At 39.3% G+C, this 27,694-nt stretch overlaps 1 protein-coding gene across 3 annotated transcripts in view; it reads right to left on the bottom strand.

The window, feature by feature from the left end:
• Positions 1-200: 200 nt before the first annotated feature.
• TMEM98 (transmembrane protein 98) overlaps positions 201-27,694 on the bottom strand; it is a 411,952-nt gene continuing 384,458 nt past the window's right edge. For all 3 annotated transcript variants that reach the window (XM_053700182.1, XM_053700186.1, XM_053700183.1), the window contains one exon: positions 201-857. In XM_053700182.1, coding sequence (XP_053556157.1) covers positions 650-857 — 208 coding nt within the window. In that variant the 3' untranslated portion in view covers positions 201-649. The remainder of the gene's footprint in view (positions 858-27,694) is intronic.

The raw sequence follows: 27,694 nt of genomic DNA, 5'->3' as shown, positions 1-27,694 counted from the left end.
TTTGGAGCCTAACACAGCCATTCTGTGAACTCTCAATACCAGAGGTATTTAAAAGGTGCGGCCAGAAAAAAGCCTGCGTTAGCTATGCGGGTCCTTACCGACAAAACTCTAAATCTAGGCGATAGTTGCCTTATTCAGATATATTTTTAGTATGCTCAGTGTATAGTATGTAAATTATATAACTGGTATGAGCACAGACATAAGCTTAACAACTTCTGAAGATTTATTGCATAAACAAAATATCTCTTGGCACAAGATAATTCTTAACTTTTTGTTTTATATCTTTCCTTGTAGATTAGAGCTTGGAAAAGCAATATTGCCAAACAGTGCCAGAAAGAATGTTCCATTACTAAACAAGATTTGTGCACTTTTGAAAGCTAATGCTATGCAACATTTTGCTCTAGAAATACATTGACATTGGGAAACAATAATTTAAAAAAAAAAAACAAAAAAAAAAAAAAACTGTGCAAGTCTCTGATTATATGAAAAAGTGAAATCTGTATTGTTACAGTACATATACTGTCTCAAGTAAATATATTTTCATAAATGGATATATAAAGATCATACAGTACTAAACAAGTATTGGATTATTATATAAATATTCAAACTTTGACAAAATCATGCAACATTCTGCTAGGCATTTTCATATTTAAATTGTAGACTGTTCCTGCAGAAAATTGTCAGCTCCTGGGATGGCACGTTCTGGTTCAGTTGCCAGTGCTGCTTCTCTAAGAACTGCCATGTGTTCTTCCGCAGCTGACAGTGATCGATCAATCCAGTCCATTCCGACAGACAGGTGACAAGCATTTTTAGTAACCAACACAAGATGGCTAACTGACAGCAGGAGAGCCGTAGTTCTGAAAATAAGGAATGATTTTTCATTTATGAGTTTGTATAATTAAATGTTACCTTATTGTATTTTAATTTTATTCCATTAACTGTCTACTTATACTGCAAATTAGCATACAATACATATAACGGATGAAACAATTTAAAATAAATGTTGTTGTACCCGTAGTTACTATAAGAATTAAGAGAATATTTTTAGATCCCCTTACAATGGCTAAATAACATTTGTATCATGCATACAAAATAGCTCTATTTCTTTCATACAGCTGGTGAGAGTCCACGATCCATTACTTCTGGGAACCAGTCCTTGCTACCACCAGGAGGCAAACTCTCTCCGAAACCCCAAGAGCTCCACAAAACCACTCCCACCTCACTGGTAAATCAGTCTTGTCTTTGCCTCCGCTGGAGTAAGGTTAGGAATGAAGATGTACATGTGATTCTTCAGTGAGAGAGCTTCTCAGACTAGTTGAAGCCCATTTCTTGTCAGAGGGATGTATATGGAGAATAGGTAGTGTTTTATTTTTCACCTCATGGTTAATTAGTAACAAGCCTTCCATGAATCCTCTGCTATGTTTTCAGTACAGGATTGGTTTTCCTGCTATCAAGCATAGTAGGAGAGTGTTTTATGTTAGTGAATTTTATTGTTTATTTTAACAATTTTAAACACTTGTTTAAGACCTATATTTGGCATTCTTATATATACTTATATATAGCCTGGGATCAGATTTGTTTGCACCCCATATATAAGGGGCTCTCTTTTGGGTTGAACCTCCTGCTCCTTTCTGATGATCAGTGGCCTCTAATAATAAGCCTGCTTCTTCCTCTATTTGTTTTCATCACATTCATTTTTTACTAAAGGAGGTTTTGCTTAAAGGGACATAATACTCATATGCTAAATCACTTGAAACTGATGCAGTATAACTGTAAAAAGCTGACAGGAAAATATCACCTGAGCATCACTATATAAAAAAGGAAGATATTTTACCTCACAATTTCCTCAGCTCAGCAGAGTAAGTTCTGTGTAAAAAGTTATTCTCAGCTGCAGCCCAGCTGCAGGTAAAAAAAAAAAAAAAAATGAAGAAATGAGCAGCAGCCAATCAGCATCAGCAGTGCTGAGGTCATGAACTCTTTTACTGTGATCTCATGAGATTTGACTTAACTCTCATGAGATTTCATTGTAAACTTCCTTACAGTAAATAGGGAAATAACATGAGTGCACGAGGCTCAACCCTTCAGCTGTCCCGGGACAGACATACTAATTTGCTGCTTAGAAGTCCTTTACAATGGGATGTGGCTACTGAGAAACGTTTGAGGTAATATATCTTTCTTTTTTACATAGAGATGTTCAGGTGATATTTTCTAGTCAGCTTTTTACAGCTATACTGCATCACTTTCAAGTGTTTAAACATTTGGGTATTATGGCCCTTTAAGTTAGAGATTAAGGATGTTTCTGGGAGGGGTCTACCAGTCAATTAGATACTTGTAAACCTACTAAGGATTATTCTAAAGTTTTTTCCAGTGGCTGATGCTGTGGCTGGGATTAATTCTGAAGAATGGTCTAAACCTGGTAGTTCATGTAATCCTTCTGAAAGGTTTAAAAAGAAGTTTCCTCTTCCAGCTTCTAATATTAAGCTTTCCCTGAGGGTGGATGGTGCCATTTCCACTTTGGCTAAACGTACTACTATCCCTCTGGAGAATAGCACTTTTTAAAGACCCTTTTGATAGGGGACTTGAATAATTTCATAGAAGGCAGGTTTTCTTTCATGTAAGTGGCAAGAGTCTATGAGCTAGTGACATACATTCCTACCAGGAGGGGGCAAAGTTTCCCAAACCTCAAAATGCCTATAAATACACCTCACACATACCTTAGTTTTACAAACCTTGCCTCTCATGGAGGTGGTGAAGCAAGTTGTGCTTGATTTTCTTTTGTGATAGGCACTTCTAAGCATATTGAAGCCCAGTTCCTCTCAAAGTACAGTGTTTGAGGGATGTGAAGGGAATATTGCATAATGTCATGTTTTCACCTATGGGAAATCTATTCTAAGGCTCTCTGTAAATTGGTTGCAGGGATTTATCTGCTGCCTCCCTTTACAGATCTACATTATACTCCTCTACCATTACCTCTGCTATGTTTCAGTACTGGTTTGACTGTCTGCTATATGTGGATGGGTGTCTTCTGGTAAGTATATATAATTTTTAAGACACTCTGCTATGTTTGGCACTTTATCTTATATTGTGTTAAATGTATATTGTATATATTTGCCATGAGTCAGGTCTGTGTATTTCCCTTTTGCAGTCTAACAGTTTAAGCATGGAAATTATGTTTATGGGAGTTTTTAGGCTTACCTGGGGTTCCAGTTAGTTTTAATTTTTCGTGGGTTTAGGCTCGCGATGATATTTTTGCGTGAAGTCGCGTCTTCTGTGACAAGAGTCGCATTATTTATTGCGACTTTCTTGACAAGTTTTTTTTGGCACAAAGTCATGCCTGTTATGACGCTAGTATCTTTGTGCTTAGTTTTTATGATTTCTTCTATGAAAAGCGATTCTAAGCATTCTGAAGCCCAATTCCTCTCAGAGTACAGTGTTTGTCAAAGGGATGTGAAGAGAGCATCGCCTATTGATTTTTATGGTTTCTCTCACGGGAAATCTTTTCAAGGGTTCTCTGTTATCGGTCGTAGGGATTCATCTCCTACCTTCCTTTTCAGATCGATGATATACTCATACCATTACCTCTGCTGATAGTTTTCAGTACTGGTTTAGCTAACTGTTATATGTGGATGGGTGTCCTTCGGTAAGTATGTATCGTTATTAAAGACACTCTCAGCTATGGTTGGTGCTTTATGTATTTATATAAAGTTCTAAATATATGTATATACTTATATTTGCCATGAGTCAGGTCTATGTATATTTCCCTTTGCAGTCTAGCAGTTTCAGTATGGGTATCATGTTTTAGGAAGTTTTTTCTTACCTCTGTATAGTCTTTTTCAATTTGACTTGTTTTTCTTTTAATCTTGTGGGCAAATTAGGCTTGCGAGGGCGCAAAATGCTGTTATTTATTGCGTCATTCTTGGCGCGAGAATTTTTTGGCACGAATGTGCATCTGATGACGCAAGTTCATCATTTCCTGCGTCTTAGTTGGCGCCAGGTTGTTTGGCGTGAAGTTATGTCTGTTATGACGTGAGTTGCGTCATTTCCGGATATTTGTTTTTTGGTTTTATTTTACCTCACTTCCTATATGCTTCTTGCCTTCTTTATGCTCAGAGGGCTATGCTATTAGCTTTTTTTGCCTATTTTAGCATTTGCATTTCCCCCCCATTCCTGAAACTGCTATATGAGGAAATAAGATATTTTTGTTTTAATGTTATTTTTTTCTTTTACATTTTACAAGATGTCTCAATCTGATCCTGTCTCAGAAGCTCCTGTAGAAACCATGCTGCCTGAACACAGTTCTACCAAAGCTAAGTGTATCTGTTGTAAGCTAGCGGAGACTATATCTCCAGCTGTAGTATGTAACAGTTGTCATGATAAACTTTTGCATGCTGAAAATGTTTCTATTAGTACTAATACAGAAACTGTTGTTCCCTCAACATCTAATGTACATGATATCCCTGTTGATATGAAAAATTATATTGCTGATGCAATACAGAAGGCTATGTTTGCTATTCTGCTTTCTAATAAACGTAAAAAGTCTTTTAAAACTTCTCATAATACTGATGAATTTTGTAATGACCGACAACATACTGATATATCCACCTCTGATGAGGATCTCTCTGACTCAGAAGATCCTACTTCTCACTTTGATAAATCAACTTATCTTTTTAAGATTGAGTATATTTGTTCTTTGTTGAAAGAAGTGTTGATTACTTTGGATATTGAGGAGTCCGGTCCTCTTGATAACAAATCCAGTAAGCGTTTAAATTCTGTCTGTAAACCTCCTGTGATTACTCCTGAGGTTTTCCCTGTTCCTGATGCTATTTCTGATATGATTGCTAAGGAATGGTCTAAGCCTGGTACTTCTTTTGTTCCTTCTTCAAGGTTAAAAAGGTTGTATCCTTTGCCAGTGGCTAAAATAGAGTTTTGGGAAAAAGGCCCTAAGGTTGCTGGGGCTATTTCTACTCTTGCCAAGCTTACTACTATTCCTCTGGAAGATAGTACTTCTTTTAAAGATCCTTTAGATAGGAAAATATAATCTTATCTAAGGAAAGCTTATTTGCATTCTGGCTATATTCTCAGACCTGCCATTTCTATGGCTGATGTTGGGGCTGCACAACTGGAAAAAAATCCTGATTTTATATAGCATTGTTAGTTTGCTTCAACATGCTAATAATTTTATCTGTGATGCTATTTTTGATATCAAGATTGATGGTAAATCTCTGTCTTTGGCTATTTTAGCTAGAAAAGCTTTATGGCTCAAATCATGGAATGCTGACATGGTATCTAAATCTAGGTTACTATCTCTAACATTCCAGGGTAACAATTTATTTGGTTCTCATTTGGATTCTAATATTTCCACTATTACTGTGGGGAAGGGTGTTTTTTTGCCTCAAGATAAAAAATCTAAGGGTAAATCTAAAGCTTCTAAACGGTTTCATTCCTTTCGTCAGAATAGAGAACAGAAAACCACTCCTTTCCCTAAGGACTCTGGCTCCAATTGGAAGCCATCCTCGAGTTGGGATAAATCCAAGCCTTATAATAAACCCAAGCCAGCCCCCAAGACTGCATGAAGGTGTGGCCCTCAATCCAGTTCTACTGGTGGGAGGGCAGATTGAAATTATTTCAAGACGTTTGGGCAGGTTCCGTTCAGAATCATTGGATTCAGAATATTGTTTCTCAGGGGTATCGAATAGGTTTCAGATTAAGACCTCCTGTGAGAAGATTTTTTCTCTCACACGTTCCAACAAATCCTGTGAAAGCTCAAGTCTTTCTGAAGTGTGTTTCAGATCTGGAGCTTTCATGTAATTGTTCCAGTTCCACTTCTGGAACAGGGTCTGGGTTTTTATTTTCATTGTCCCGAAGAAGGAAAATTCATTCAGACCAGTTCTGGATTTGAAGTTTTTGAATCACTTTGTAAGGGTCCCAACTTTCAAGATGGTGACTATAAGGACTATTCTGCCTTTTGTTCAGCAAGGTCATTACATGTCCACAATAGACTTACAGGATGCATATCTTCACATTCCGATTCATCCAGACCAATATCTGTTTCTGAGATTCTCTTTTCTAGACGAGCATTACCAATTTGTCGCTCTTCCATTTGGCCTAGCGACAGCTCCAATAATCTTTTTGAAGGTTCTTGGTGCCCTTCTATCTGTAATCAGAGAGCAGGGTATTGCAGTGTTTCCTTATTTGGACGATATCTTGGTACTGGCTCAGTCTTTTCATTTAGCAGAATCTCACACAAAAAAAACTAGTGTGGTTTCTTCAAAGACATGGTTGGAGGATCAATTTTCTAAATAGTTTCTTGATACCTCAGACAAGGGTCACCTTTTTAGGTTTCCAGATAGATTCAGTGTCCACGATTCTGTCTTTAACAGACAAGAGACATTTGAAGTTGGTTTCCACTTGTCTAAACCTTCAGTCTCGATCATTCCCTTCAGTTGCTATGTGCATGGAAGTTTTAGGTCTCATGATTGGAGCATCGGACGCGATCCTCTTTGTTTGTTTTCATATGAGACCTCTGCAGCTTTGCATGCTGAATCAATGGTGCAGGGATTATACTCGGATATCACAATTGATATTCTTAAATCCCAACACTCAACTCTCTTTAACTTGGTGGTTAGACGATCATCGTATTATTCAAGGGGCCTCTCTTGTCCATCCTTCCTGGACTGTGATTTCAACAGATGCAAGTCTCACAGGTTGGGGAGCTGTCTGGAATCCTCAAGAGACGAGGTTACCACTCAATATTTTAGAACTTCTTGCTATTTATAGGGCTCTTCAGGCTTGGCCTCTATTAAAGAGAGAATCATTCATTCATTTTCAGACAGACAATATCACAACTGTGGCATATGTCCGTCAGGGCGGGACTCGCAGTCCTTTAGCGATGAAAGAAGTATCTTGGATACTTTCTTGGGCAGAATCCAACTCCTGTCTAATTTCTGCGATACATATCGAAGGTGTAGACAATTGGGAAGCGGATTATCTCAGTCATCAGACTTTACATCCAGGGGAGTGGTCTTTCCATCCAGATGTATTTTGTCAGATTGTACAGATGTGGGATCTTCCAGAAATAGATCTGATGGCCTCTCGTCTAAACAAGAAGCTTCCCAGATACCTTTCCAGGTCCAGGGATCCTCAGGCTGAGATGGTGGATGCGTTAGCAGTTCCTTGGTTTTACCATCCTGCTACATTTTTCCACCTCTAGTTCTTCTTCCAAGGGTGATCTCCAAGATCATAATGGATCAATTGCATGTGTTTCTGATAGCACAAGCATGGCCTTACAGATTTTGGTTTGCGGATCTTATCCAGATGTCAAGTTACCAACTATGGCCACTTCCTTTAAGACCAGACCTGTTTCAAGGGCCGTTTTTCCATCAGGATCTCAAATTGATAAATTTGAAGGTATGGAAATTGAACGCTTAGTGCTTAGTCATAGAGATTTCTCTGACTCAGTGATTAATACTTTGCTACAGGCTCGTAAGTCTTTTTCAAGGAATATTTATTATCGGGTTTGGAAAACCTATATTTCTCCAACATAGGTGTGTCCGGTCCACGGCGTCATCCTTACTTGTGGGATATTCTCTTCCCCAACAACAGGAAATGGCAAAGAGCCCAGCAAAGCTGGTCACATGATCCCTCCTAGGCTCCGCCTACCCCAGTCATTCTCTTTGCCGTTGTACAGGCAACATCTCCACGGAGATGGCTTAGAGTTTTTTAGTGTTTAACTGTAGTTTTATTATTCAATCAAGAGTTTGTTATTTTAAAATAGTGCTGGTATGTACTATTTACTCAGAAACAGAAAAGAGATGAAGATTTCTGTTTGTATGAGGAAAATGATTTTAGCAACCGTCACTAAAATCCATGGCTGTTCCACACAGGACTGTTGAGAGCAATTAACTTCAGTTGGGGGAACAGTGAGCAGTCTCTTGCTGCTTGAGGTATGACAAATTCTAACAAGACGATGTAATGCTGGAAGCTGTCATTTCTTTCATGTAATTAACAAGAGTCCATGAGCTAGTGACGTATGGGATATACATTCCTACCAGGAGGGGCAAAGTTTCCCAAACCTTAAAATGCCTATAAATACACCCCTCACCACACCCACAAATCAGTTTTACAAACTTTGCCTCCAAGGGAGGTGGTGAAGTAAGTTTGTGCTAGATTCTACGTTGATATGCGCTCCGCAGCAAGTTGGAGCCCGGTTTTCCTCTCAGCGTGCAGTGAATGTCAGAGGGATGTGAGGAGAGTATTGCCTATTGAATGCAGTGATCTCCTTCTACGGGGTCTATTTCATAAGGTTCTCTGTTATCGGTCGTAGAGATTCATCTCTTACCTCCCTTTTCAGATCGACGATATACTCTTATATTTACCATTTCCTCTACTGATTCTCGTTTCAGTACTGGTTTGGCTTTCTACAAACATGTAGATGAGTGTCCTGGGGTAAGTAAGTCTTATTTTCTGTGACACTCTAAGCTATGGTTGGGCACTTTATTTATAAAGTTCTAAATATATGTATTCAAACATTTATTTGCCTTGTCTCAGAATGTTCAACTTTCCTTATTTCCAGACAGTCAGTTTCATATTTGGGATTATGCTTTAAATTATCATATTTTGTCTTACCTCAAAAATTTGACTTTTTTCCCTGTGGGCTATTAGGCTCGCGGGGGCTGAAAATGCTTCATTTTATTGCGTCATTTTTGGCGCGGATTTTTTTGGCGCAAAAATTCATTTCCGTTTCCGGCGTCATACGTGTCGCCGGAAGTTGCGTCATTTTTTGACGTTATTTTGCGCCAAAAATGTCGGCGTTCCGGATGTGGCGTCATTTTTGGCGCCAAAAGCATTTAGGCGCCAAATAATGTGGGCGTCTTATTTGGCGCCAAAAAATATGGGCGTCGCTTTTGTCTCCACATTATTTCAGTCTCATTTTCATTTGCTTCTGGTTGCTAGAAGCTTGATGTTTGGCATTTTTTTCCCATTCCTGAAACTGTCTTATAAGGAATTTGATTTATTTTGCTTTATATGTTGTTTTTTCTCTTACATATTGCAAGATGTCTCACGTTGCATCTGAGCCAGAAGATACTACAGGAAAACCACTGCCTGCTGGATCTACCAAAGCTAAGTGTATCTGCTGTAAACTTTTGGTAGCTATTTCTCCAGCTGTTGTTTGTAATAATTGTCATGACAAACTTGTTAAAGCAGATAATATTTCCTTTAGTGATGTACCATTGCCTGTTGCAGTTCCCTCAACATCTAAGGTGCAGAATGTTCCTGATAACATAAGAGATTTTGTTTCTGAATCCATAAAGAAGGCTTTGTCTGTTATTTCTCCTTCTAGTAAACGTAAAAAGTCTTTTAAATCTTCTCTCTCTACAGATGAATTTTTAAATGAACACCATCATTCTGATTCTTTGGACTCTTCTAGTTCAGAGGATTCTGTCTCAGAGATTGATGCTGATAAATCTTCATATTTATTTAAGATGGAATTTATTCGCTCTTTACTTAAAGAAGTACTAATTGCTTTAGAAATAGAGGATTCTAGTCCTCTTGATACTAATTCTATACGTTTGGATAAGGTTTTTAAAGCTCCTGCGGTTATTTCAGAAGTCTTTCCTGTTCCTAATGCTATTTCTGCAGTAATTGCTAAGGAATGGGATAAATTGGGTAATTCATTTACTCCTTCTAAACGTTTTAAGCAATTATATCCTGTTCCGCCTGACAGGTTAGAATTTTGGGACAAAATCCCTAAAGTTGATGGGGCTATTTCTACCCTTGCTAAACGTACTACCATTCCTACGTCAGATGGTACCTCGTTTAAGGATCCTTTAGATAGAAAAATTGAATCTTTTCTAAGAAAAGCTTATCTATGTTCAGGTAATCTTCTTAGACCTGCTATATCATTGGCTGATGTTGCTGCAGCTTCAACTTTTTGGTTGGAAACTCTAGCGCAACAAGTAACAAATCGTGATTCTCATGATATTATTATTCTTCTCCAGCATGCTAATAATTTCATCTGTGATGCCATTTTTGATATTATTAGAGTTGATGTTAGATTTATGTCTCTGGCTATCTTAGCCAGAAGAGCTTTATGGCTTAAGACTTGGAATGCTGATATGGCTTCTAAATCAACTCTACTTTCCATTTCTTTCCAGGGAAACAAATTATTTGGTTCTCAGTTGGATTCTATTATTTCAACTGTTACTGGTGGGAAAGGAACTTTTTTACCACAGGATAAAAAGTCTAAAGGTAAAAACAGGGCTAACAATCGTTTTCGTTCCTTTCGTTTCAACAAAGAACAAAAGCCTGATCCTTCGTCCTCAGGAGCAGTTTCAGTTTGGAAACCATCTCCAGTCTGGAATAAATCCAAGCCTGCTAGAAAGGCAAAGCCTGCTTCTAAGTTCACATGAAGGTACGGCCCTCATTCCAGTTCAGCTGGTAGGGGGCAGGTTACGTTTTTTCAAAGAAATTTGGATCAAATCTGTTCACAATCTTTGGATTCAGAACATTGTTTCAGAAGGGTACAGAATTGGTTTCAAGATGAGACCTCCTGCAAAGAGATTTTTTCTTTCCCATGTCCCAGTAAATCCAGTGAAAGCTCAAGCATTTCTGAATTGTGTTTCAGATCTAGAGTTGGCTGGAGTAATTATGTCAGTTCCAGTTCCGGAACAGGGGATGGGGTTTTATTCAAATCTCTTCATTGTACCAAAGAAGGAGAATTCCTTCAGACCGGTTCTGGATCTAAAATTATTGAATCGTTATGTAAGGATACCAACGTTCAAGATGGTAACTGTAAGGACTATATTGCCTTTTGTTCAGCAAGGGAATTATATGTCCACAATAGATTTACAGGATGCATATCTGCATATTCCGATTCATCCAGATCATTATCAGTTCCTGAGATTCTCTTTTCTAGACAAGCATTACCAATTTGTGGCTCTACCGTTTGGCCTTGCTACAGCTCCAAGAATTTTCACAAAGATTCTCGGTGCCCTTCTGTCTGTAATCAGAGAACAGGGTATTGTGGTATTTCCTTATTTGGACGATATCTTGGTACTTGCTCCGTCTTTACATTTAGCAGAGTCTCATACGAATCGACTTGTGTTGTTTCTTCAAGATCATGGTTGGAGGATCAATTTACCAAAAAGTTCTTTGATTCCTCAAACAAGGGTAACCTTTCTGGGTTTCCAGATAGATTCAGTGTCCATGACTCTGTCTTTAACAGACAAGAGACGTCTAAAATTGATTACAGCTTGTCGAAACCTTCAGTCACAATCATTCCCTTCGGTAGCCTTATGCATGGAAATTCTAGGTCTTATGACTGCTGCATCGGACGTGATCCCCTTTGCTCGTTTTCACATGCGACCTCTTCAGCTCTGTATGCTGAACCAATGGTGCAGGGATTACACGAAGATATCTCAATTAATATCTTTAAAACCGATTGTTCGACACTCTCTAACGTGGTGGACAAATCACCATCGTTTAATTCAGGGGGCTTCTTTTGTTCTTCCGACCTGGACTGTAATTTCAACAGATGCAAGTCTCACAGGTTGGGGAGCTGTGTGGGGATCTCTGACGGCACAAGGAGTTTGGGAATCTCAGGAGGTGAGATTACCGATCAATATTTTGGAACTCCGTGCAATTTTCAGAGCTCTTCAGTTTTGGCCTCTTCTGAAGAGAGAATCGTTCATTTGTTTTCAGACAGACAATGTCACAACTGTGGCATACATCAATCATCAAGGAGGGACTCACAGTCCTCTGGCTATGAAAGAAGTATCTCGAATTTTGGTTTGGGCGGAATCCAGCTCCTGTCTAATCTCTGCGGTTCATATCCCAGGTGTAGACAATTGGGAAGCGGATTATCTCAGTCGCCAAACGTTGCATCCGGGCGAATGGTCTCTTCACCCAGAGGTATTTCTTCAGATTGTTCAATTGTGGGGGCTCCCAGAGATAGATCTGATGGCCTCTCATCTAAACAAGAAACTTCCCAGGTATCTGTCCAGATCCCGGGATCCTCAGGCGGAGGCAGTGGATGCATTATCACTTCCTTGGAAGTATCATCCTGCCTATATCTTTCCGCCTCTAGTTCTTCTTCCAAGAGTAATCTCCAAGATTCTGAGGGAATGCTCGTTTGTTCTGCTAATAGCTCCGGCATGGCCTCACAGGTTTTGGTATGCGGATCTTGTCCGGATGGCATCTTGCCAGCCATGGACTCTTCCGTTAAGACCAGACCTTCTGTCACAAGGTCCTTTTTTCCATCCGGATCTGAAATCCTTAAATTTAAAGGTATGGAGATTGAACGCTTGATTCTTGGTCATAGAGGTTTCTCTGACTCCGTGATTAATACTATGTTACAGGCTCGTAAATCTGTATCTCGAGAGATATATTATAGAGTCTGGAAGACTTATATTTCATGGTGTCTTTCTCATCATTTTTCTTGGCATTCTTTTAGAATACCGAGAATTTTACAATTTCTTCAGGATGGTTTGGATAAGGGTTTGTCCGCAAGTTCTTTGAAAGGACAAATCTCTGCTCTTTCTGTTCTTTTTCACAGAAAGATTGCTATTCTTCCTGATATTCATTGTTTTGTACAAGCTTTGGTTCGTATAAAACCTGTCATTAAGTCAATTTCTCTTCCTTGGAGTTTGAATTTGGTTCTGGGAGCTCTTCAAGCTCCTCCGTTTGAACCTATGCATTCATTGGACATTAAATTACTTTCTTGGAAAGTTTTGTTCCTTTTGGCCATCTCTTCTGCTAGAAGAGTTTCTGAATTATCTGCTCTTTCGTGTGAGTCTCCTTTTCTGATTTTTCATCAGGATAAGGCGGTGTTGCGAACTTCTTTTGAATTTTTACCTAAAGTTGTGAATTCCAACAACATTAGTAGAGAAATTGTGGTTCCTTCATTATGTCCTAATCCTAAGAATTCTAAGGAGAAATCATTACATTCTTTGGATGTTGTTAGAGCTTTGAAATATTATGTTGAAGCTACGAAATCTTTCCGTAAGACTTCTAGTCTATTTGTTATCTTTTCCGGTTCTAGGAAAGGCCAGAAAGCTTCTGCCATTTCTTTGGCATCTTGGTTGAAATCTTTAATTCATCTTGCCTATGTTGAGTCGGGTAAAACTCCGCCTCAAAGAATTACAGCTCATTCTACTAGGTCAGTATCTACTTCCTGGGCGTTTAGGAATGAAGCTTCGGTTGACCAGATCTGCAAAGCAGCAACTTGGTCTTCTTTGCATACTTTTACTAAATTCTACCATTTTGATGTATTTTCTTCTTCTGAAGCAGTTTTTGGTAGAAAAGTTCTTCAGGCAGCGGTTTCAGTTTGAATCTTCTGCTTATGTTTTTTGTTAAACTTTATTTTGGGTGTGGATTATTTTCAGCAGGAATTGGCTGTCTTTATTTTATCCCTCCCTCTCTAGTGACTCTTGTGTGGAAAGATCCACATCTTGGGTAGTCATTATCCCATACGTCACTAGCTCATGGACTCTTGTTAATTACATGAAAGAAAACATAATTTATGTAAGAACTTACCTGATAAATTCATTTCTTTCATATTAACAAGAGTCCATGAGGCCCACCCTTTTTTGTGGTGGTTATGATTTTTTTGTATAAAGCACAATTATTCCAATTCCTTATTTTATATGCTTCGCACTTTTTCTTATCACCCCACTTCTTGGCTATTCGTTAAACTGATTTGTGGGTGTGGTGAGGGGTGTATTTATAGGCATTTTAAGGTTTGGGAAACTTTGCCCCTCCTGGTAGGAATGTATATCCCATACGTCACTAGCTCATGGACTCTTGTTAATATGAAAGAAATGAATTTATCAGGTAAGTTCTTACATAAATTATGTTTTTCCCTATGGGATCCGGTAAGCCATGTTTATTAAGATAGTAAATAAGGGCTTCACAAGGGCTTATTAAGACTGTAGACTTTTTCTGGGCTAAATCGATTCATTATTAACACATATTTAGCCTTGAGGAATCATTTAATCTGGGTATTTTGATAAGATTATATCGGCAGGCACTGTTTTAGACACCTTATTCTTTAGGGGCTTTCCCAAATCATAGGCAGAGCCTCATTTTCGCGCCGGTGTTGCGCACTTGTTTTTGTGAGGCATGACATGCAGTCGCATGTGAGAGGAGCTCTGATACTTAGAAAAGACTTTCTGAAGGCGTCATTTGGTATCGTATTCCCCTTTGGGCTTGGTTGGGTCTCAGCAAAGCAGATACCAGGGACTGTAAAGGGGTTAAAGTTAAAAACGGCTCCGGTTCCGTTATTTTAAGGGTTAAAGCTTCCAAATTTGGTGTGCAATACTTTTAAGGCTTTAAGACACTGTGGTGAAATTTTGGTGAATTTTGAACAATTCCTTCATATTTTTTCGCAATTGCAGTAATAAAGTGTGTTCAGTTTAAAATTTAAAGTGACAGTAACGGTTTTATTTTAAAACGTTTTTTGTACTTTGTTATCAAGTTTATGCCTGTTTAACATGTCTGAACTACCAGATAGACTGTGTTCTGAATGTGGGGAAGCCAGAATTCCTTCTCATTTAAATAAATGTGATTTATGTGACAATGACAATGATGCCCAAGATGATTCCTCAAGTGAGGGGAGTAAGCATGGTACTGCATCATTCCCTCCTTCGTCTACACGAGTCTTGCCCACTCAGGAGGCCCCTAGTACATCTAGCGCGCCAATACTCCTTACTATGCAACAATTAACGGCTGTAATGGATAATTCTGTCAAAAACATTTTAGCCAAAATGAACACTTATCAGCGTAAGCGCGACTGCTCTGTTTTAGATACTGAAGAGCATGACGACGCTGATAATAATGGTTCTGAAGGGCCCCTAAACCAGTCTGATGGGGCCAGGGAGGTTTTGTCTGAGGGAGAAATTACTGATTCAGGGAACATTTCTCAACAAGCTGAACCTGATGTGATTACGTTTAAATTTAAGTTGGAACATCTCCGCATTCTGCTTAAGGAGGTATTATCCACTCTGGATGATTGTGACAAGTTGGTCATCCCAGAGAAACTATGTAAAATGGACAAGTTCCTAGAGGTCCCGGGGCTCCCAGAAGCTTTTCCTATACCCAAGCGGGTGGCGGACATTGTAAATAAAGAATGGGAAAGGCCCGGTATTCCTTTCGTCCCTCCCCCCATATTTAAAAAATTGTTTCCTATGGTCGACCCCAGAAAGGACTTATGGCAGACAGTCCCCAAGGTCGAGGGAGCGGTTTCCACTTTAAACAAACGCACCACTATACCCATAGAAGATAGTTGTGCTTTCAAAGATCCTATGGATAAAAAATTAGAAGGTTTACTTAAAAAGATGTTTGTTCAGCAGGGTTACCTTCTACAACCAATTTCATGCATTGTCCCTGTCGCTACAGCCGCGTGTTTCTGGTTCGATGAGCTGATAAAGGCGGTCGATAGTGATTCTCCTCCTTATGAGGAGATTATGGACAGAATCAATGCTCTCAAATTGGCTAATTCTTTCACCCTAGACGCCACTTTGCAATTGGCTAGGTTAGCGGCTAAGAATTCTGGGTTTGCTATTGTGGCGCGCAGAGCGCTTTGGTTGAAATCTTGGTCAGCTGATGCGTCTTCCAAGAACAAGCTACTTAACATTCCTTTCAAGGGGAAAACGCTGTTTGGCCCTGACTTGAAAGAGATTATCTCTGATATCACTGGGGGTAAGGGCCACGCCCTTCCTCAGGATCGGCCTTTCAAGGCAAAAAATAAACCTAATTTTCGTCCCTTTCGTAGAAACGGACCAGCCCAAAGTGCTACGTCCTCTAAGCAAGAGGGTAATACTTCTCAAGCCAAGCCAGCTTGGAGACCAATGCAAGGCTGGAACAAGGGAAAGCAGGCCAAGAAACCTGCCACTGGTACCAAGACAGCATGAAATGTTGGCCCCCGATCCGGGACCGGATCTGGTGGGGGGCAGACTCTCTCTCTTCGCTCAGGCTTGGGCAAGAGATGTTCTGGATCCTTGGTCGCTAGAAATAGTCTCCCAAGGTTATCTTCTGGAATTCAAGGGGTTTCCCCCAAGGGGGAGGTTCCACAGGTCTCAGTTGTCTTCAGACCACATAAAAAGACAGGCATTCTTACATTGTGTAGAAGACCTGTTAAAAATGGGAGTGATTCATCCTGTTCCATTAGGAGAACAAGGGATGGGGTTCTACTCCAATCTGTTCATAGTTCCCAAAAAAGAGGGAACGTTCAGACCAATCTTAGATCTCAAGATCTTAAACAAGTTTCTCAAGGTTCCATCGTTCAAGATGGAAACCATTCGAACTATTCTTCCTTCCATCCAGGAAGGTCAATTCATGACCACGGTGGATTTAAAGGATGCGTATCTACATATTCCTATCCACAAGGAACACCATCGGTTCCTAAGGTTCGCATTCCTGGACAAGCATTACCAGTTCGTGGCGCTTCCTTTCGGATTAGCCACTGCTCCAAGGATTTTCACAAAGGTACTAGGGTCCCTTCTAACTGTGCTAAGACCAAGGGGCATTGCTGTAGTACCTTACTTGGACGACATTCTGATTCAAGCGTCGTCCCTTCCTCAAGCAAAGGCTCACACGGACATTGTCCTGGCCTTTCTCAGATCTCACGGATGGAAAGTGAACGTGGAAAAGAGTTCTCTATCTCCGTCAACAAGGGTTCCCTTCTTGGGAACAATAATAGACTCCTTAGAAATGAGGATTTTTCTGACAGAGGCCAGAAAAACAAAACTTCTAGACTCTTGTCGGATACTTCATTCCGTTCCTCTTCCTTCCATAGCGCAGTGCATGGAAGTGATAGGTTTGATGGTAGCGGCAATGGACATAGTTCCTTTTGCGCGCATTCATCTAAGACCATTACAACTGTGCATGCTCAGTCAGTGGAATGGGGACTATACAGACTTGTCTCCGAGGATACAAGTAAATCAGAGGACCAGAGACTCACTCCGTTGGTGGCTGTCCCTGGACAACCTGTCACAAGGGATGACCTTCCGCAGACCAGAGTGGGTCATTGTCACGACCGACGCCAGTCTGATGGGCTGGGGCGCGGTCTGGGGATCCCTGAAAGCTCAGGGTCTTTGGTCTCGGGAAGAATCTCTTCTACCGATAAATATTCTGGAACTGAGAGCGATATTCAATGCTCTCAAGGCTTGGCCTCAGCTAGCGAGGGCCAAGTTCATACGGTTTCAATCAGACAACATGACAACTGTTGCATACATCAACCATCAGGGGGGAACAAGGAGTTCCCTAGCGATGGAAGAAGTGACCAAAATCATTCTATGGGCGGAGTCTCACTCCTGCCACCTGTCTGCTATCCACATCCCAGGAGTGGAAAATTGGGAAGCGGATTTTCTGAGTCGTCAGACATTGCATCCGGGGGAGTGGGAACTCCATCCGGAAATCTTTGCCCAAGTCACTCAACTGTGGGGCATTCCAGACATGGATCTGATGGCCTCTCGTCAGAACTTCAAAGTTCCTTGCTACGGGCCCAGATCCAGGGATCCCAAGGCGGCTCTAGTGGATGCACTAGTAGCACCTTGGACCTTCAAACTAGCTTATGTGTTCCCGCCGTTTCCTCTCATCCCCAGGCTGGTAGCCAGGATCAATCAGGAGAGGGCGTCGGTGATCTTGATAGCTCCTGCGTGGCCACGCAGGACTTGGTATGCAGATCTGGTGAATATGTCATCGGCTCCACCATGGAAGCTACCTTTGAGACGAGACCTTCTTGTTCAGGGTCCGTTCGAACATCCGAATCTGGTCTCACTCCAGCTGACTGCTTGGAGATTGAACGCTTGATCTTATCGAAGCGAGGGTTCTCAGATTCTGTTATCGATACTCTTGTTCAGGCCAGAAAGCCTGTAACTAGAAAGATTTACCACAAAATTTGGAAAAAATATATCTGTTGGTGTGAATCTAAAGGATTCCCTTGGGACAAGGTTAAGATTCCTAAGATTCTATCCTTCCTTCAAGAAGGATTGGAAAAAGGATTATCTGCAAGTTCCCTGAAGGGACAGATTTCTGCCTTGTCTGTGTTACTTCACAAAAAGCTGGCAGCTGTGCCAGATGTTCAAGCCTTTGTTCAGGCTCTGGTTAGAATCAAGCCTGTTTACAAACCTTTGACTCCTCCTTGGAGTCTCAACTTAGTTCTTTCAGTTCTTCAGGGGGTTCCGTTTGAACCCTTACATTCCGTTGATATTAAGTTATTATCTTGGAAAGTTTTGTTTCTGGTTGCAATTTCTTCTGCTAGAAGAGTTTCAGAATTATCTGCTCTGCAGTGTTCTCCTCCTTATCTGGTGTTCCATGCAGATAAGGTGGTTTTACGTACTAAACCTGGTTTTCTTCCAAAAGTTGTTTCTAACAAAAACATTAACCAGGAGATTATCGTACCTTCTCTGTGTCCGAAACCAGTTTAGAAGAAGGAACGTTTGTTGCACAATTTGGATGTTGTTCGCGCTCTAAAATTCTATTTAGATGCTACAAAGGATTTTAGACAAACATCTTCCTTGTTTGTTGTTTATTCCGGTAAAAGGAGAGGTCAAAAAGCAACTTCTACCTCTCTCTCTTTTTGGATTAAAAGCATCATCAGATTGGCTTACGAGACTGCCGGACGGCAGCCTCCCGAAAGAATCACAGCTCATTCCACTAGGGCTGTGGCTTCCACATGGGCCTTCAAGAACGAGGCTTCTGTTGATCAGATATGTAGGGCAGCGACTTGGTCTTCACTGCACACTTTTACCAAATTTTACAAGTTTGATACTTTTGCTTCTTCTGAGGCTATTTTTGGGAGAAAGGTTTTGCAAGCCGTGGTGCCTTCCATTTAGGTGACCTGATTTGCTCCCTCCCTTCATCCGTGTCCTAAAGCTTTGGTATTGGTTCCCACAAGTAAGGATGACGCCGTGGACCGGACACACCTATGTTGGAGAAAACAGAATTTATGTTTACCTGATAAATTACTTTCTCCAACGGTGTGTCCGGTCCACGGCCCGCCCTGGTTTTTTTAATCAGGTCTGATAATTTATTTTCTTTAACTACAGTCACCACGGTATCATATGGTTTCTCCTATGCAAATATTCCTCCTTAACGTCGGTCGAATGACTGGGGTAGGCGGAGCCTAGGAGGGATCATGTGACCAGCTTTGCTGGGCTCTTTGCCATTTCCTGTTGTTGGGGAAGAGAATATCCCACAAGTAAGGATGACGCCGTGGACCGGACACACCGTTGGAGAAAGTAATTTATCAGGTAAACATAAATTCTGTTTTCATTGTGTTCTCATAAATTCTCTTGGCATTCTTTTAGAATTCCTAGAATTTTACCGTTTCTTCAGGATGGTTTGGATAAAGGTTTGTCTGCAAGTACTTTGAAGGGACAAATCTCTGCTCTTTCTGATTTATTTCATAGAAAGATTGCTAATCTTCCTGACATTCACTGTTTTGTTCAGGCTTTGGTTCGTATCAAGCCTGTTATTAAATCAATTTCTCCTCCTTGGAGTCTTAATTTGGTTTTAAAGGCTTTGCAGGCACCTCCTTTTGAGCCCATGCATTCTTTGGATATTAAACTACTTTCTTGGAAAGTGTTGTTCCTTTTGGCTATCTCTTCAGCTAGAAGAGTTTCTGAATTGTCTGCTCTCTTGTGAGTCTCTTTTTCTGATTTTCCATCAGGATAAAGATGTTTTACGGACTTAGTTTAAATTTCTTCCTAAGGTTGTGAATTCTAGCAACATTAGTAGACAAATTGTTGTTCCTTCTTTGTGTCCTAATCCTAAGAATACTCTTGAAAGATCTTAACATTTTTTGGATGTTGTAAGAGCTTTGAAATACTATGTCAAAGCTGCTAAGGATTTCAGAAAGACTTCTAGTCTATTTGTTGTTTTTTCTTGTCCTAGGAAAGGTCAGAAAGCCTCTGCCATTTCTTTGGCATCTTGGTTAAAGGGACACTGAACCCACATTTTTTCTTTCGTGATTCAGATAGAGCATGCAATTTTAAGCAACTTTCTAATTTACTACTATTATCAATTTTTCTTCATTCTCTTGGTATGTTTATTTGAAAAGCAAGAATTTAAGTTTAGATGCCGGCCCATTTTTGGTGAACAACCTTCCTGGGTTGTTCTTGCTGATTGGACAGCACCAATAAACAAGTGCTGTCCATGGTTCTGAACCAAAAATTTACTGGCACCTTAGCTTAGATGCTTTCTTTTTCAAATAAAGATAGCAAGAGAACGAAGAAAAATTGATAATAGAAGTAAATTAGAAAGTTGCTTAAAATTGCATGCTCTATCTGATTCACTAAAGAAAAAAATTGGGTTCAGTATCCCTTTAAAGCTTTTGATTCACAAAGCTTATTTGGATGCGGGACAGTCTCCACCTTAGAGAATTACAGCTCATTCTACTAGATCAGTCGCCACTTCTTGGGCTTTTAAGAATGAAGCTTCAGTTGAGCAGTTTTGCAAAGCAACAACTTGGTCTTCTTTGCATACATTTACTAAATTTTACCATTTTGATGTATTTGCTTCTTCTGATGCAGTCTTTGGTAGAAAAGTTCTCCAGGCAGCTGTCTTAGTTTAATTCTTCTGCTTATGATTTGTTTTTTTTCTTGAAATTTATAAAGAAGACATATTTTTTGTATGGATTTAAATTTTTCAGCAGAAATAGCTGTTTTTATTTTATCACGCCCTCTCTAGTGACTCTTCTGTGGACTTCCACATCTTGGGTATTTCTATCCCATATGTCACTAGCTCATGGACTCTTGCCAATTACATGAAAGAAAACATAATTTATGTAAGAACTTACCTGATAAATTAATTTTTTTTCATATTGGCAAGTGTCCATGAGACCCACCCTTGTTTATGGTGGTTATGATTTTTTGTATAAAAGCACAATTATATTTCCAGTTTCCAGGGAGGTTTGGGAAACTTTGCCCCTCCTGGTAGGATTGTATATCCCATACATCACTAGCTCATGGACTCTTGCCAATATGAAAGAAATTAATTTATCAGGTAAGTTCTTACCTAAATTATGCTTTATCCCTCCATCTCCGGGGAGAGACTATGTGGCCTTGACAGTGCTGGGGCCCTTGGTTTCAGGCTGGTCCTGACTGAGTACAAATCCTTCTGTCTTTGAGGCCTAGTTCACACATGTGGCGCCTTTTTATGTCCGGTTGGTTCGGTGAGGGCACCTAGTGAGCACAATATGATTTGTGTTCTTTACTTGTTTTATTTTACAAGCTTCAACTAGCATCCTAAAAAGAACTTGAGGGTCCGTGGTTGCTTAGGGGGCATGGGGTCAGTCCTCATTCACCATTCAAGCTAGTGGGCTGGGAGGACATGCTCAGTTATTTCCGATTTTTCCGGGAACTAGAGTGTTCCTTCCCATTGTGGGTTGGAGGCTTGGAGGATTTAAGTCCTTCATACCGCCGTTCTTAAGGTTTTGCCTTTCATGGTCTCTTTAGAAGTGTCCTTTAGTACTTGTTCCTTTTAGAGGTTCTTTTCGCTTAATTTGGAAGTAAAGTCCATAAGGCTCTGTCTTCCTTCGGGAGTTCATCGTCTCCATATCAGGGGTGATAGGTGTTGTCTCTCTTTCCAAGCTTTTTGCTTAGGGGATGTTGTTCTGCCTGGGTTCGGGATGCTTTGCATTCTCCCTTGGGTGTGGTCCTCTGGAACGTTAATCTGAAAGGATTATGGAGACTAACCTTTTTTTCTACTCTTTCGGGTGACTCTGTTCTCGTTCTCATTTCCCTTAGTGTTGCCCTTGGGGCCTTTGGCCTCTAGAGAAATTGTGTGACTTTATTTCAGCCTTGCACCTTGTTGTGGGGTGTTGAGCTCCAGCTAAGGGTGTTCTTTTCCCTTTGGGCTGGGAATTACGAGTGAGTACTGTACCCGTTCTCCAGGTTTCCCGGTTCTCATCCCGTGTGAGTCTGATTTCTTCAGAAGTGTTATCTTGTGTTCTCAGGGGTGTTGTTCGTTCTAGGATGATTCTGGGTCCCGGGTTCTTGTCTTGGATCCTTCTGGGATGTCTGGAGACTTATGATCCTGTCGACTGGTTTGGGATGACCCAGTTTTCTTTCATGTAATTAGCAAGAGTCCATGAGCTAGTGACGTATGGGATATACATTCCTACCAGGAAGGGCAAAGTTTCCCAAACCTTAAAATGCCTATAAATACACCCCTCACCACACCCACAATTCAGTTTTACAAACTTTGCCTCCCATGGAGGTGGTGAAGTAAGCTTGTGCTAGAATTTAAGTTGATATGCGATTTGCAGCAGGCTGAAGCCCGGTTTTCCTCTCAGAGTGCAGTGAATGTCAGAGGGATGTGAAGAGAGTATTGCCTATTTGAATACAATGGTCTTCCTCTAGGGGATCTATTTCATAGGTTCTCTGTTATCGGTCGTAGAGATTTCTTCTCCTACCTCCCTTTTCAGATCGACGATATACTCTTATATACCATTACCTCTACTGATTCTCGTTTCAGTACTGGTTTGGCTATCTACTATATGTAGATGAGTGTCCTGGGGTAAGTAAGTCTTATTTTTTGTGACACTCTAAGCTATGGTTGGGCACTTTATATGTAAAGTTCTAAATATATGTCTACTATCCTACTCAGGATAATCAGTATTCCTTCATTCAGACTGTCAGTTTCATTATTTGGGATAATGCATATGAATAAATATATATATATTTTTTTTTCTTACCTTGAAAATTTTCAATTGAATATTTTTCCCTGCGGGCTGTTAGGCTCGCGGGGGCAGAAAATGCTTCATTTTATTGCGTCATTCTTGGCGCAAACTTTTGTCATTTCCGGCGTTGTAGTTGACCCCGGAAGTTGTTTGTAGTTACGTCATTTTTTGACGCATGTGTATTCAGACTTTTTTTTGCGGCAAGTCAGAGGATGTGGCGTCATACTTGGCGCAAAAAAATATGGGCGTTGTACTTAGCGCCAATAATGTGGGCGGCATACTTGGCGCCAAAAATGTGGGCGGCATAATTGTTCCACTTTTTTCTCACATTATTTAAGTCTCACTTTTTTGTTGCTTCTGGTTGCTAGAGGCTTGTTTATTTTGCATTTTTTCCCATTCCTGAAACTGTCATTTAAGGAATTTGATAATTTTGCTTTATATGTTGTTTTTTTCTATTACATATTTCAAGATATTCAAAACACTGTTCCTGTATCAAGAAATGCTGAGGGATTCCTGTTGACTGATATCAGTCCTACCTAAGCTAAGTTCATTTATTTTAATGTTATGAATGTTTATCTTTAGCTATGGTTTGTAATAAGTTATCATGATAAACTTTTACATGCAGAATCCATTAGTATTTATGCTTTATATATTGCTATTCTTTTTATATCTTATGTACAAGATATACTTAGAAATTTATAAGAATATTTTTCTGATTCCATTTTAAAGGCTTTGTCTGACGTCCCGCCTTCTTATAAAAAAAATTAGGTCTTTTTCAAACTTCTTTTTTAGTTGATGAAGTTTCAAATGACCAACAACATAATGAATTATCCTTCTCTGATGATGCTTTTTTTTTCATTCAGAATTTTTCTTCATCAGATATTGACACTAACAAATCTACTTTTTTATTCTTTAATAGAGTACATTTGTTCTTTGTTCAAAAGGTGTTGATTATTTTGGATATTGAAATATCTAGTTCTTTTTTATTTTAAAGACTAGCTAACATTTAAATTCTGCTTATTTATCTTCTGTGGTTTCTTCAGAGGTTTTTTTTCCAGTTCCTGATACTGGGGAATGGAATAGGCTGAGAATTTTCTTTTAGTCCTTCTTTAAGGTTTTTTAATTGTATTCTTTAACGGCAGTTAGTTTTCAGTTTTGAGGAAAGATTCCCCAAGTTAATGGGGCTATCTCTACTCCTGTTAAATATACTATTATTCTTATAGCAAATAGTATTTATTTTTTTCCTTCAGATGGTCGTATTTAAGGAAAATTATTTTCAGGTACTTTTCTTAGACCTGTAATTTATTTGGCTGATGTTGCAATTGCTGCATCTTTCTGGTTGGATACTTTAAGATCAAGTATCGGATTATGATTTGTTTAGCATTGTTAAAAGGACAAAATCTTCTACTTATTTGAAGTTCAGACTAAGTGCTATTGCATTGTCTTGTTATCTTGCATTTGTTGATTGTGCAAGTCCAGTGTGTTGTCTGATCCTTTAACTTGATTAACATGCTAATAATTTCATTTGTGTTGTCATTTTATTAAATATTTTCGCAAATGAGGTTTAATCTATGTCCTTAGCTATTTTAGCTAGAAGAACTTTGTGATTTCAATCTTGGAATGCTAATTTGATTTCTAAAATCCATATATCTTTTTTTCCAAGATATTCAATCATTTGGTTCATAATTGGATTCAATTATTTAACTGTTACTCTGGGCTTCAAGATTGAGTTCTAAGACTAAAACTTTAAGCTTATATTAGTTTTCTGTTCTTACTAAGGAACGGAATCCTGAATTCTTCCCTAAGTAACATGTTTATAATTGGAAGTTTTTTTCTTCATTCAATTAAGCCTTTTAAAAGTTCAAAGTCAGCTCCCCAAATTTGCATGTAGGTGCAATTCTTATTCCAGCTTGGCTGGTAAGGGGCAGGTTAAGACTTTTTTAAAATTTGTTTGGTTCTATTCGGTCCAAACTTTGGGTACAGAATAGGTTTCAGAGTAAAACCGTCTGTGAGAAGTCTTTTTTTCTCTATCATATTCCAGCTATTCCAGTAAGACTAACACTTTCCTGAAGGAACTGGGTTTTGGGGTTTTATTCAAGACTATTCATTGTTCCAAAGATAGAAAATCTTTTTGAACTTTCATATAAGTGTACCATCTTTTAGAATGGTGTTTATATGGTCTATTCGGCCTTTTTGGTCAGTGATGGCATTATTTGTCTACAATAGATACAATAGATGCATAGCTTCATTTTCTGTTTTCATTCAGATAATTTTTATTTTCTGAGATTCTCTTTTTTTGACAAGCATTACCAATTTGTTGTTTTTCCTTCTGGTCTAGCGACAGCTCTAAGAATCTTTTCAAGGTTCTCAGTGTTCCTTATTTGGACGGTATCGTGGTACTGGCTCAGTCTTTTCGTTCTGCGGAATCTCATACGATTCAACTTTGTTGTTTCTTCAAGACATGGTTAGAGGATCTTTTTATCAAAAGTTCCTTGTTTCCTCACACAAGGGTCACCTTTTTTTGGTTTCCAGATAGATTGTGTCAATGTTTTTGTCTCTAACAGACAAGTGACAAGTTTATTGGGTTCCGTTTGTCGGAACCTTCAGTCTCTATTATTTCCTTCAAGTTGCTATATATGCATGGAAGTTTTAGGTTTCATGGCTGCAGCATTGGATTCGATTCCCTTTGCTCATTTCATAGGAAACCTTTCCAGTTTTTTATGCTGAATAATGGTGCAGGGATTCTAGGATATCACTTTTTATATCTTTGAATCCTAATGTTTAACTATCTTTGATTTGGTGGTTAAGATCACCATCATTTAGTTCTACAGGTCTCTTCGGTTCTTTTAACCTGGACCATGATCTCTACAGATGCAAGTCTTTTAGGTTGGGAGACTGTCTGAGGATCTCTGTCAGCACAGGGGGTTTGGAAATCTCAGGAGGCGAGATTACCATTTGATATTTTGGAACTCCGTGCATTCTCAGAGTTCTTCAGTTTGGTTTCTTTTTGAAGAAGAGACGTTTTTTCAGACAGACAATGTCACAAATGTGGCATATGTCAATCATCAGGGTGGGACTATCAGTCTTTAGGCTGTGACAGAAGTATCTCGGATATTTGCTTGGGATAAATCCAGCTCCTATCTAATTTCTGTGGTCTTTTTCCCAGGTATAGACAATTGGGAAGCGGATTATCTCTGTTAATCAAGCTTTACATCCGGGAGAATAGTCTCTTTACCCAGATATGTTTTTCAATTTTTTTAGATTTGAGGGCTTCCAGAAATAGATCTGATGGCATCTCATCTAAACAAGGAACTTCCCAGGGGCCTATTCAGGTCCTGGGATCCTCAGGCGGAAGTAGTGTATGCATTAACACTTCTTTGGAATTATCAATCTGCCTATATTTTTTCATCTCTGGTTCTTTTTAGAGTGATTTTTCTAAATCATCAGAGAGCAATCTTTGGTGGGGCTGGTGGCTCCAGCATGGCCACACAGGTTTTGGTATATGGTTCTTGCTCGGATGTTCAGTTGCCAATCTTGGTTACTTCCATTAAGGCCAGACCTTATATCTTAACATTCGTTTTTTTCATCAGGAATTCAAATGATTAATTTGATGGTATGAAAATTTAACGCTTAGTACTTAGTCATAGAAGTTTCTCAGACTCAGTGAGTAATACTATGTTGCAGGCTCGTAAATCTGTGTCTAGTAGGATTTATTATCGAGTTTGGAAGATTTACATCTCATGATGCTCTTATGAATTCTCTTGGCATTCTTTTAGAATTCCTAGGATTTTATAGTTCTTCATAAGGTTTTGTCTGCATGTTCCTTGAAAGAACAAATCTCTGCTTTTTCTGTGCTGTTTCACAGTAAGAATTGATAAATCTTTCTGATATTCATTGTTTTGTGTTCAGGCTTTGGTTCGTATCAAGCCTGTCATTTTCTCCTCCTTGGAGTCTTATTTTGGTTCTGAAGGCTTTACAGGCTCTTCCGTTTGAGCATATGCTTTCTTTGGACATTAATTGCTTTCATGGAAAGTATTGTTCTTTTTAGACATCTCTTCAGCTAGAACAGTTTTTGAATTATCTGTTCTTTCTTGTAAATCTCCTTTTTCTGATTTTTCATCAGGATAAGGTGGTTTTTGCTGTCCTCATTTAAATTTTTACCTAAAGTTGTGAATTCTAACAACATTAGTAGAGGGATTATTGTCCCTTCCTTGTGTCCTAATCCTAAGAATTTTTTGGTAAGATTCTTACATTCTTTGGATGTGGTAAGAGTTTTGAAATATTATGTTGAAGCTACTCAGATTTCAGACAGACTTCTAGTCTATTTGTTATCTTTTCTGGTTTTAGGAAGGTCAAAAGGCTACTGCCTTTTCTTTGGCATCTTGGTTAAAGCTTTTGATTCATCATGCTTATTTGGAGTCGGGTTAATCCCCGCCTCTGAGGATTACGGCTCATTCTACTAGGTCAGTTTCTATTTCCTGGACTTTTAAGAATGAAGCTTCTGTTGTTCAGATTTGCTAAGCAATGACTTGGTCTTCTTTGCATATTTTTACTAAATTCTATAAAATTTGAAACTTTTGATGGGGTAGTGGATTAATTTTTTCAGCGGAATTGGCTGTCTTTATTTTATCCCTCCCTCTCTAGTGACTCTTGCGTGGAAGTTCCACATCTTGGGTATCTGCTATCCCATACGTCACTAGATCATGGACTCTTGCTAATTACATGAAAGAAAACATGATTTATGTAAGAATTTACCTGATAAATTAATTTCTTTCATATTAGCAAGAGTCCATGAGGCCCACCCTTTTTGTGGTGGTTATGATTTTTTTGTATAAAGCACAATTATTCCAATTCCTTATTTTTGATGCTTTCGCTCCTTTCTTATCACCCCACTTCTTGGCTATTCGTTAAACTGAATTGTGGGTGTGGTGAGGGGTGTATTTATAGGCATTTTAAGGTTTGGGAAACTTTGCCCCTCCTGGTAGGAATGTATATCCCATACGTCACTAGCTC

The sequence above is a fragment of the Bombina bombina genome, chromosome 1 (genome assembly GCF_027579735.1).
Source record: "Bombina bombina isolate aBomBom1 chromosome 1, aBomBom1.pri, whole genome shotgun sequence".
NCBI classification, from domain to species: domain Eukaryota; kingdom Metazoa; phylum Chordata; class Amphibia; order Anura; family Bombinatoridae; genus Bombina; species Bombina bombina.
The sequence above is the reverse complement of the archived record's forward strand: the minus strand, read 5'-3'. Positions and strand labels throughout refer to the sequence as shown.